This window comes from Lagopus muta, chromosome 2 (genome assembly GCF_023343835.1).
Source record: "Lagopus muta isolate bLagMut1 chromosome 2, bLagMut1 primary, whole genome shotgun sequence".
Classification (NCBI taxonomy): Eukaryota; Metazoa; Chordata; class Aves; order Galliformes; family Phasianidae; genus Lagopus; species Lagopus muta.
Window position 1 is genome coordinate 61,157,722 of NC_064434.1, and position 12,680 is coordinate 61,170,401.

Below are 12,680 nucleotides of genomic sequence, written 5' to 3' on the forward strand. Positions count from 1 at the left end.
CAAACTCATCATGATTTTCTTGAGAATAGATCAAATATTTTAAAGAGAAAAAAATCTGCGTAAGAGATTTGATTATCTGTTGACAGAATCTCTCTGAAAAAAAAAAATCATAAAGAATCCCACAGTACAAAAAAAAAAAATTTCTTTCCCTGTGGCATATGTCACAAATACAAAAGTTTATAGGAATAGAGGACTCAAGTTTGCAGAAAGTTTAAACAAGAATACTTGAGAGCTTATATTTATCCAATATCATTTTTTCAATGTATTTCACTGTGTCGAGCCAATGACTGGGGTATGGGACTTGACACACGTTTTGCAATGAGCTGGCTCCGTTTAGATCTCTTTTCCATGAAGTTGTTTTATGCTATCATTTTGATCCAAGGGCAAAGGTGATGGAATTGACAGTTATGAATGACAGGACTAGAGTGTCAGGTACAGAGTGGACATAGATTACTGATAGGCATGAGAATTTTGCCAGTGATGGATTAGCAGAATTACAGGGAGTCTAATATATCATGCCTGGATCAGCCATGCTCATATATGAATCTGTGTAAACAACACATCACAAATAATCGGTTACTCTAAAGTAACTGCTTTTTCCAGATGAAACAAATCATATAGTGACTAGTAATCCAGAAATCAGATGTAGTAGAGAACTTCTTCACAAGATATAGCACATGCATTTGATAATATTTTAAGAACGTTTTTAATTGCATTATTGCACATATAGCTCTTTTATTGCTCTTTCTGGAATTTCTACCTGCTTTATTTTGTTTGCTTTTTTTTTCTTTTTCCTCTTGTTTTCTTACTTGTTTCATATTGCTAGGAACTTCAATCAATCCCAACTTTTGTCACTTCTTTTATGAAATTTAAGGTAAGGATAATATGCTCCAGAATAATGGGCCTGCCTTGGGCCTTTCATAATTTTTTGTTTTATCCTGAACATATTGGACTTTTGATTTTGGATATTTTAATAGACATTGGTTAGTTACCCTCATATTATTCTTTCCACAAGAGGAAATAGATGAACATAATGAGACTAAGTCTACTTTCTTACAACAGCTATTCCTTATAGCCAAATGCCTAATTTTGCAAATAATTTTACAGAAATACAGAAAAGTCAACTTACTTATAGTAAGTCTCAGGCTATGCTTTCTTAATTATAGATATAAGCATAAGAAAATAAATTATGAATTGTTTTATCTATTCATATCTATTTTCATTTTAGATTGTTATTGTCATATATTCTTAGGTTTATAGAGTAGATATTAGACTGAATATATGATTGTGTAAGTAGTGTATGTGGTATGTGTGTTTGAAAGAGAGAGCATTCATGTTTAATCGCATGATATGCTCAGCTCTTTGTTCTCACGTGAGTTATGAATTTTTTAAAGGATATATTTTTGTAACTATCTTAGACATTTAAATACTTAACTTCTCAGATAATACTAGAAAGTTTTAAGAAATCCAACAGATGGAATTTTATATATCAAATGAACATTCAAACAAATTTCAGATACATTCAAATACATTTCAGAACACTCAGATAAAACTAGAAGATTGCAGGAGTGAAGATGTAATGAAGAAAACAGCAGCCTTCATTGTAGCCAGTCAGTTCTGTTTGTAGTCTCACATGGTCCAGATAGTTACCTTTATTCAACACTAGTTTCTTTGTGTTGGCTTTTTTTTCTAATTTGTAAGAAATAGGTTGATCAACTGTTCATCTCATGCTGTGCATGTATAAGAACCCATATATACTGAAATGAAGTTTAATAACCATAGCAGAATTATTCCCACTCAATCTATTCAAGCAAAAGTTCAGGCAGCTTTGAGTGGACCTTAATATAAAATATAAAATCTTAGCCTTACGTACTCCTGCATTGCTGCTTAAGATAGTGAAGAGGTGAAGTGGTAGAAGTTACTTTATCTCACTATGAATTTACAGACAGAAGAAGCACACTCTTTCATAATATATCTGTTGTAAAGCATTTCTTGTATGAACAAGTAAATCGGATGATAAACCCATCATTTCCAACCTATTTTTACCATCAGAGTTCCCAGTTATAAGAGGACTTTCCTCAGCAGCGATTGTAAAAATAACTTCCTGAGTTCTTCCAGTAGCTTACTGTCTGCCTTTAATAGCTCGTTACTGAAGGTGATGCTTGGCTCAGCATTCAGAGTGCATCTGTGGTACTGTTGTCAGTCTGAGTCTTTCTGTGCTAACAGTAACACATGCATATAACTCAGTGTTTTCAAGAAGAATAGCTTAATTAATTGATTTCATATATACACATAGTAAAAGTGACTTGATTATTTTTTTTCCAGCAAATAGGCAATACGGTAATTCAGCATCTCTGAAAAACAGATAAATTATTTTAGATTCAAAAGCTCCTGTCTGAAAGTTCTATCCATGCTGTGCCTGAGAATTTGAACAGTTCTTCTGGTTAATAATTATATATTAGAGAATTCAAAAAAGTATATTGTCAAGTTTCTCATTAAATGCAGATATGTATTTTTAGCTCTATAAAAACCAAAAAGTTCTGTATCATGTAATTTGTTAATTAAAATCAGAATTCAGTTAAAAAAAAAAAAAAGCTTTTCCGATTCTAGGCAAAAAACTTAATATGTAAATTTAAATTTGCCCTCTTACCATTTTGGAATTAATAAGCAGTTTTCTCTGATGTTTTTCATTCATATTCTTTGGTGGTTGTGTACTCCAGCTTTGTTGTTCCTATCTGCAAGTCAGTGAATGCTCTTAGAATGACATGAGGATAAATTAATACTCTAAAATGCTGTTTGGATGTAGCATGGAGAAAATAAGCCATAGTGGCTTAGAGAAGTTAAAATAATTTTGATTATGGATAGAATATCCTCATACTGAGGAGAGAACAAACGTTTACATTTCTCTGATGTTTTCCTTTACTTTATGTTCTGTTTGTTTGCTACTTAAGGTGTGCAAGCTTTAGAAAACAGTTAAGTATTGTGAGAACACTAGTATTTTTTTATTAAGACTAAGAACTACTAGTCACTAATGAAAGTCTTGTATTAAGAGATTTAGCTCATCAGACATGGGGAATAATGGTGGCAGGTTTCTTAGTGCCCAAGAAATCTATGTTGGTTATCAAAATCAAAACTTTACAATGTTTTTATATCAAACAAGGACCACAGAATCAAGTTTGCAGGTGACAAGTGATATGCTGAAATAGAAAGCTGTGAAAATGAATAAATATCTATATGAATGATATGCCTATCCTGCTTTTCTTGTGTTGTGCAATGTCTTTAACACTGTCCAGTGAGGCAGTTACTGAAATGCTTTCATCTTCTGCGATTAAGCAAGCAAATAATTGTTTGAATGAATAGTAATAATATTTAAATAAATCACAAAACACTCAGTGTTACCTCTCAGCTTTATCTCCTCACTTAAATTCAGAGAAACCGTACTGTAATTTGAGAGAGATGTGGCTGTTCCTGTGTTCTTTATACTTAGGTGCTGTGGAAGTTCTCTAGTTGCTGATGATATTCTATTTAGAAAGAATTGGTCAGATTCAATTTTAGCAATAGGTAATTAAACCACGTTAATAGAAATCTTGCAAAATACCTGCTTTGTTTTTCTGTAGAAAAAGTTGTGGCCACAGATGCTCTTGCAAAGTCTTATCTTTAGTGACTCAGAGCAGTAAGAACGTAATCCATGGAGAATAAAATCCCATGCTTTACAAAATTGAAGTTACAGGGTGAACTAAAAGCAGTATACACAGTATTGTTAAACATTCATTCTCTTCTTGACTTCAGGAATACCTTACTTAAAGTTTCAATTACTAGGATTGTTGTAGATTAAATCCATTAAGATGCAGGGTTTTGTATTGGCTTCATGGAGCTGACTGCTAAACAGATATTTCAGTAGTCTATCATTAAAGTTATCATTTGTAGTGAATGGAGTACCCTTAATTCCAAAGATTTTAGGGTTTTTTGGTGGTTAAATGAGTTAAGAATTCTCTCTACTTATATTCTTTTCCTCATATGGGAGCAATCACGAATTTGCTGTTTGTCTTGAAGAATCTTGACATTATTTTTCCACACACAGAGCAAATTATCATGCAAGAATAGTAGTGCTTTTATTTTTCTTCTCTATTCTTAAATTATGTGACAAGTTGGGAGCAGTAGGAGTTCTGGCATCTTGGAACCTTCTGTGAAGTAAAGGAAATGCCAGCTTTGAAATAGCTGGAGCAGGGAAGTGTCATAGATGTCCCATACTGTTTTTCAGGCAGCAGCCTAAGCACATCAGAAGACAGGAACCTGAGCTATAGGGAAATTTATTTCAATGCAGCTGCCATAACACAGTGTTAATCTTGCTGCAATATCCAATTAACAGTTAACAAGTATAATACCTGTGATATTTGCACATTCTATTATGCACATTCTGTCCAGCCAACTACCAGTGGTTTGAGTAGAGGATCAGTATGAGAATTAGCAGAAATACATCTAAGATGATTCTCAGCTGAAATGAAGCAATACTTCTAAGCTGTTAAAATGGTTAAGGTCTAGTTTTATTTCTCTTATGTAATGCTTTAGTCTTAGTCACTCATTTTATGTTCATAGCTGATATGTGTTCTGTTTGTTCGTTTTAATAGATGTGTTTCTGACAGTCACCACTTTTACAGTAATATAGCCTTTTTACTTTCAAAAAGTGGTTTCTAAATAGTAGCCAGAACATGTCTTTCATCAGTTGGAAATCTGAGATGGACATTTGTATCCTACTTAAAGATTAGTGTTCTTAGTGAACAAAAAACTTTCTGTTGTCTGCTAGCCTTCTAATATAACGTGCTTAAAGACCTGAGATTTCCTACCAGTATTTTTCTACTCACTATCAGGGCACTGCATTTTGAAGAGCAGCCTTGCAAGCACCAGTGCCAATGATAGACTTGAAGTGTTAAAGCAGAACTTAAAACAAGTATGTTGTTTTTAAAACCATAAAATGTCATGGAAGCAAAAGAAGTTGAACAGAATCAGATTTTTTTAGTTTCCTTCCATTTTTGTTGTTAAAACCTTCTATACCAAAATATTTTTTAGCTTCTGTACATATAACTTGATGTCAAGGATTGCCCTGAAGTCACTAAGAAAATAAATGTGTAAGCTTGGATCATACTGCTGCACTTTCTTTTCTAATGTTGCTGCACCCCAAGCAGTAGTTCAGTAGTAGACAAGATAATAAAATAGCCATAAACTGATAAAACGATAATAAATCCTTTCCTATCTCAAATCAATTAGCTTTTACTGAAATTCCCTTTGAATGTATGTGGAAAACTAAAATTAGGTGTTGTGATATATTTCTATATCAGAACTTTCTATTAATTTAAAAGCAGATGAGAACTGCAAGTAGTATTTCTGACACAGTAATGACCCAAATAGTCATGACTTCAGCTCTCTCAGATTTGTATCTGAATGCTGAGTTCTTCCTTCCACTCAAGTGCTTTTCAGTTAGACTATATGAAGGAAAATAAGGAGAGAACTTGGCCCAGAGGTTTCCATTGATTTTTCACTATAACTAATGGCCTTTAATTGCTACAGAGATGTTCATTTCTGGACTATATCTGACACCTGTACTAATAGGATAAAATGTTTTTTGTGTGGTTGTACTAATCATAGAAGGAAGACAAGTTGATGCTGAGAGACCTAAGAGTGTGGGCAGAACAGTTTGAAAGAGATTTAGCACGGGCACAGGTGGCAGAAACAAGCTTACAGGAGAAATATCAGGTAAGCAACTGGGAAAGATTTTTGGAATAAGATGTTATTGTCACCATTCTGTGGCACTGCAGTATTTTATACCATCTGCAATTTGATGTATTGTACATATATGCAATTTTATGTTTTGTAGCTCAAAGAAATAAGGATTCAAATTGTGTTACTTCTTGTTGAGGAATGTTGAGGTGGAGGAATTATGACAGCTCCAACTTTGCTACATAGTGCACAGATGGTTTTCCTTGCAGAGAGCTTTTTCTAGCAGCATGAATAAGGTCTGTCCTAGTTAGAAGTGAGCATGTGTCTGTACAGTCTTTCCAGATCCTGCATTATATAGCTTAAATGGGAGGTATCGCTGAAAGCTGGGTGAGGTGACAGGTGAAGAGGACAGGGCTTAGTTTTTCATTTTTAACCCTTCTTTCAAAAGTTAATGTCTAAACCTATAGCAGAAATTTTGACCCAAATTTTTTCCTGAAACTTAACTGTTTCCTAAAAACAATCACTATCTGTCTCAACTAGCATTTAATTCATTTGCTAGTTTTTTATTCAATTACTATTTACTTTTGGACAGGGTTCAGGCCTCTGGTAACTAAAGGGAAATACCTAAGTGTTACACATACTTTGCTGGGGATTCAGATTTAAATAAAACACAATTCAACAAGGGCTATAAATACAAGCGTTAACTGATATTCCTTTATGAGTAGTATTAAAACTGCTATCAGTACAAAATTGTCATGCAGGTGCCAGTATACCATAAATATTACAGAATTTGTTTGACTCTGTATTACACTGATTTGATTTTCTCTTTGTGCAGTCATTTAAGCATTTCAGAATCCAGTATGAGATGAAAAGGAAACCTATTGAACTTGTAACTCAGTCCTTAAGGAAAGATGGTAAATTATCACTTGATCAAGCTATAGTGAAGCAAGCGTGGGACAGAGTCTCTTCCAGGGTATGTTGAAAACTATTATGTTACACACTTTTTATTAAGTATGAGAATTTTATATTATTTATAATTTTAAACCATTTGCTATCAATTTTGTTGGGCATTTGGAAACTAAATATGGACCATGTCTCCAGGGATGCTGGATTATATTGTATTTGGTTTGTGAATGTTTTCATCATCATCGTCTTTAATAGTTGCTCATGCGTAGACAGAATATGAACTTAAAGATAAGTAAAATACTTTAAGGTTTCCTTTTATTTGAAATTGTGTTAGCAGTGCACAGACATGTTGAAAGTGTTGTAGAGTGTGCACAATGCACACTTGGCATGCAATATTTTAATGAAAATTGCTAGTGACTCTAGCACTAACTAAAAATTCGAATACAACATTTTTAATTTAACTAAAGAATGTTTCTGTGCAAAAAATACTGAATGCTGTATCAACAAATGAAGCTTTAAGGCTAATTTTTACCTGATTGCAATAGCAGGAATAAATTGCAGTGTTCGTGACTGATAGTGCTTCTTTATTTAATTGAGCAAGGAAATAAGTTGAATGCTTTTGTTTTTATTTCCTAGCTGTTTGACTGGCACATACTCCTTGATAAATCTCTTCCTGCACCTTTGGGTACCATAGGTGCTTGGCTCTATAGAGCAGAGGCTGCTCTAAGAGAAGAAGTAAGCATTCAGCAAGCTCATGAGGAGACAGCAAATATTATACACCGGAAGCTTGAACAACTTAAGGTAGGTCCAGATGCATTGATTCCATGCACTCTATTTCATTATTTTGAAGACTGTAATGTTCTGTGATTATTATTCAGTCATGAGTGGTGTTCCCCAAGGTCAGTGCTGGGTCCTGTCCTCTTCAATATCTTTGTCAATGACCTGGATGAGGGCACTGAGTGCACCCTTGTTAAGTTTGCAGATAACACCAAGTTGGCTGGAAGTGTGGATCTGCCTGGGGGTAGCGAGGCCCTACAGAGGAATCTGGGCAGGCTGAATAGCTGGGCTGAAGCCGATGGGATGAGGTTCAACAAGGCTAAATTCTCAGTCCTGCACTTTGGCTACAACAACTCCAGACAAAACTATGGACTTGGGGCAGAGTGGCTGGAAGACTGCATAGAGGAAATGGTCCTGGGGGTATCGATTGATACTCAGCTAAACATGAGCTGACAGTGTGCCTGGGTGGCCAAGAAGGCCAATGGCATCCTGGCTTGGATCAGTAACAGCGTTGCCAGCAGGAACAGGGAAGTGATTATCCCCCTGTATTCAGCTCTGGTGAGGCCACACGTCAAGTACTGTGTCTAGTTTTGGGCCCCTCACTGCAAGAAAGGCATTAAAGACCTGGAGTGGGTTCAAAGAAGGGCAACGAAGGTGGTGAGGGGTCTGGAGCACAAGTCTTATGAGGAGTGGCTGAAGGAGCTGGGATTGTTCAGTCTAGAGAAGAGGAGGCTCAGGGAAGACCTTACTGCTCTCTATAACTACCTGTAGGGAGGTTGTAGTAAGCTGGAGGTTGGCCTCTTCTCTCGTGTAACAGTGATAGGACCAGAGGGAATGGCTTCAAGCTGCACCAGAGATATTCAGGCTGGATATTAGGAAATACTTCTCTGAAAGAGTGGTCAGGCACTGGAATGGGCTGCACAGGGAGGTGGTGGAGTCACCGACCCTGGAGTTGTTTAAGGAATGTTCGGTTTTTGTGCTGAAGGATATGGTTTAGTGAGTATTATTGGTGATAGCTGGATGGTTGGACAGGGTGATCTTGTAGGTCTTTTCCAACCTTGGTATTTCTATGATTCTGTGAAATCAACCAAATACTCACTGTTTGAAGGCTAGTTGGTGTCAGTCGTGTCACCTTTGTGATAGCTCAAAATGATATGTTTTTCCATGATAACTTCAGCTGTGTTATCTATATATTTTACAAGTGATGTTCAAGATTGTTTTGTGGCTACTTCCACTTTTGAGATATCACACGAACATACTAACATACTAACACATATATAATATAGTAACAATATATAACTATATAACACAATAACTAGCACAAACATACTAAGTGTGCTGTTGGTTACTGCAAGTGATATTGCTAAGATGGGAAATAATGAGAAATCACTTTTTTCACTATTGTGTTGCAAAAATAAATAGCATAAGAAGTCTCTTCTGCTGTGGTAAAGAGGAATTTTTCCAGACAATATTAAATATCATTGGCATTACTCTTTGCTGAGTATATGTTCTCTTTTAAAACCAAAATTGTGAGCTTTGTCAGTGCAATAAATATGAGAAAATTATAGGGAAAAGTCGTTGGAGAGGTGATAAAAGAAACTGGAACAGCAAATATGAAGGAAAAAAGAGAAAGAAATGGGGTATGGTAGGCTGCATTTGTTAGAGTAATGCAGTTTTGTCTCATATTGTGGTGGTGTTTTGTTGGTTTGTTTTTTCTATCATTGATGTTTTAAAACTTGTGTTTGGATGTGCATTTGATTTTTATGGGTATGGTCTTGGAATTTTTTAATGGAAATGTAACGCTTTTTAGTAAAAGTAATTCCATATAATGAAAAGCTGGTAATTTTCATGGACTTTTTGGAACAATTGTGACAGTTGTTGTGTATGCCAATTATTCTTAATTAGAACTAGCTATAGAATAGCTCTTCTAAGTGGTAGCTAATAAATTTTAACCAAAATAATGTTGAAAACTGTGTGAAAGATGTTGTTCATTGTTATCTTTCAAAGTCTATCCTTTCATAAGGCTATATTTCATTAGTTTTCTTGATAAAAGTATTTCAGGATTCATAAGACTCAACTTTCATTGGGGAAAAAAAAGCAAGTCAAATACTTCTGCTTTTACAGTGTAAATACTATACACCTTATCTTAATAAATTCATTTTAAAAAAAGCTTGTATTAAACAAGCATCAGAAGTACTGTGTTGGATGATTTCTACTTTAAAAATGACTTAACTGACTTAAGCTCGCCTGTGTCAGGGGAGTTTTTCCACGGGAAAGGGAAAGCTTCAGCATAAATTTGTATAATTATACTGGCTCCTGGAGCTTTTTTTGTCACTAGGATTTGCACTGTCGTATCCTGGTGTGTTACTGGGTAGTATCAGAAATCAAAAATTCTTTTCAGTCACTGTTTGGCAGAAAGTTTTTCAATTTTTTGTTATGTGTTTGTTCAGATAACATCATCACCTTCCCTATATCTTTGTCTTATCTAATAATGAGTTATTTGATTGAATTTTATACCTTATGGTCCATTTGATACTAACACAAAAAGTACCAGCTTGCTTAGACAAACCTTTGGGGAATTAAGCAAGAATTTAAGATTTTAGTTAATTCCACCAAGATTGAGAAATTCAGGACAATGTGCTCTTTGTGGGTTAATTTGCACTGCAGGATTTCGCTTGGTGAGTACGTTGTATAAAAGGCTTTTTGACATTAGATAGAACAGTTGTTTTATTTTTACTCTTACCTATTAGGAGAATCCCTCTTCATTGGGCAGGATCTCAAATTCAGTTAAGTGATACCTGTTCCAAGTCATTCCTTCATGTGAGCGTATGTTAGTCACAGGATATCCTCAGTGGAGTTTTCCCCATGGTAATACCAGCCCACCACCTGCATCTGAGAAAGCCTGATTCATTTCTTTCACCATGAGGTCTTGGCTGAAGTGGAAAACAGTGAAAACATTGGTGGGCCACTAAATGTGATTATTTGGTGGGCAGAGCCAAGAGATGTGATCGATATGAGACCATAAACTTTGTTCCCTGAAGTGAGAAGGGGGCAACCTTGTATGATTCCCTTCTGCTCACAGGTTTCTGAGCACTCTGAGCCAGAAGCTGTCTGTTTGCAGCAAAATATCCATTATTTTGTGTCCTCTTGGCCACTAGGCACTTTGCGTTTTTGTTACCGTATCTCTGCAAAGACTACTGCCAGTCATTCATTTTAATATGTAATCTCCAGGAGGCTGTTTGAAGCGGTGTTGCTTAGTTACAGTTGAAATGTGCTCTGCTGTAAGGTTTTTGCTGGTACAATTCTTATCACAGGAATACTGGTCGAGTACCACATTCTGCCTTCATTTGTGTAATATATAGAGAGCAATCCTGAAATCCTTTGAGGCTGAGAGTGAGAAGTTCACTGAATATTGAATACATAATTACATAAGGACCTCTGGATTCTGTCTGTATATACAGATTAGTTGCTGAAAATTTGAATCAATACTTAACAAAGGTTAGTATCGGCTGTAAGGATGTAAACAGTAAATTTAGAATGATTGTACAATGGTGGTATTAGAGTATTTACAAACTGCGTTTTGGGCATTTTTTTAAAAATACAATTAAGATTTCTTCTTTTCTTAAACCATTGCAGTGTGCTCTCTGCTTTAAAATCTTTCATAGTTGTGAGAAATGGCTTTAACAGAGGCATTCCCTGTGTAAATGTTCAACCTAATGTAAATGATTTTTGGTAGGCATACCGTTGCATGCAAATGTGAGAGCACGATCAAATAGTTAACTACATTGAGTCATCAGTACAGGCTTCAAAATGTGCTTATTAGATAGCCTACTGTGAGCCTTTTCTCTGTCTCTCTCTCTCAATCTCTTCCCCTACCCTTTTTCTCTCACTCCGTCTCTCTCTCTTTAAAATCAGGATCTATTGAAAAACATAGAAGGTCACAAAAAGACATTCCATGAGATCCACGGGGCAAGGTCTGTTAATGGAGTGCCTGTTCCATCTGACCAATTAGAGGATATGGCAGAGAGGTAAGGCTTTCAACCCAAAATGAAAATCCTCTGTGGATGAAAAGGAACCTGTTTGATTTTTAACCTGTTCGTGTACAAATTGCTTTCTAATAATGTTTCTTAATGGCAAGCACGTAAATGTTGGAGGGAAAACCTTCCCTGAATGTAAATGAAAATTTGTTGAAAAGCCTTGTACGTTAATGATTGGTGAGAATCAATATAAGCTTTGTGTTTTAGGGAGAAATACCTTTTTTTAACATCAATATTGTGATTATTTGCCCATGAAAGAAATGTTATGTAACAACAGTCAGAATGAATTTAAGAAAAATGACTTTGCAAAACTTAGTAATGTAAACTGATTATTTTTATGAATAAACGGGATTATAATTTATTTGCTATTCAATAATAATTATCAGAATGATCATCTAACATAATGTTGATAAGCTTAATTAGGTGAAAGACTAGAGAAATATCTGAACTGTAAATAAAGCTTTCAGGAAAAACTGAAAGGGGGGAAAAAAGAGTAGGGGTGAAGGAAGAAAAAATTATTGATGTGTTTTACTATAGTATGATTCATTTTCTAGGTTTAATTTTGTTGTCTCTTCGTCTGAGCTCCATCTGTTGAAAATGGAGTTCCTGGAACTGAAGTACCGTCTACTGTCACTCTTAGTCCTTGCAGAATCAAAGTTAAAATCATGGATTATTAAATACGGAAGAAGAGACTCAGTGGAACTACTTCTGCAAAATTACATAGTAAGTTGGAGTTGTCATCTCTTTGTCACTATTTCTGGAATATTCTCATCTGAGACTGTTAGAATTTAATAAAAACTGAAAGACAAATGAGACTTGTCAGTCAAAACCTTTAACTGCATTTATATAGAGTATCTTAGCAGTGTTTCTTTAATCCCCTGGAGGAAAATGTTAAAAATCAATATGCTGTAGTTTACCCTACCTCCTCAGGAAAAGAAATAATGTCTCAACTGCTAACCATGTCTGACCATTAGCTTACTAAAAATATCTGGAATTTCTAAATCCTAGACTTTTACTTGTTTAAGATAATAGTTTCTGAGAATTCAGTTTCTTGTTCTACGTCTGCATAGATGCACTTTATTGTGGCTATATGTGAATTAAGTGCAGAAATAGAAGGGGTTCTTGGGGCACAGTCCTCCACAGTTCACATATTATTAAGGTCCTCCAAATGAGGAGGAAAAAAAATGTAATGCTGGCTTCACGTATTTGTTGAATGTACTATATTTGCTGGGGAATTATTTTCTT

The 12,680-nt window shown here is 35.2% G+C and overlaps 1 protein-coding gene across 16 annotated transcripts in view; it reads left to right on the forward strand.

The window, feature by feature from the left end:
- Positions 1-12,680, forward strand: part of SYNE1 (spectrin repeat containing nuclear envelope protein 1) — a 286,028-nt gene that overhangs the window by 67,969 nt on the left and 205,379 nt on the right. For 14 of the 16 annotated variants that reach the window (XM_048936121.1, XM_048936120.1, XM_048936124.1 and 11 more), the window contains 5 exons: positions 5,644-5,751; positions 6,551-6,688; positions 7,258-7,422; positions 11,314-11,426; positions 11,990-12,158. In XM_048936121.1, the coding sequence (XP_048792078.1) occupies positions 5,644-5,751; positions 6,551-6,688; positions 7,258-7,422; positions 11,314-11,426; positions 11,990-12,158 (693 nt within the window). Of the gene's footprint in view, positions 1-832; positions 875-5,643; positions 5,752-6,550; positions 6,689-7,257; positions 7,423-10,677; positions 10,897-11,313; positions 11,427-11,989; positions 12,159-12,680 lie in introns of those variants that run through there. The other 2 variants (XM_048936128.1, XM_048936130.1) reach the window with 2 other exon arrangements.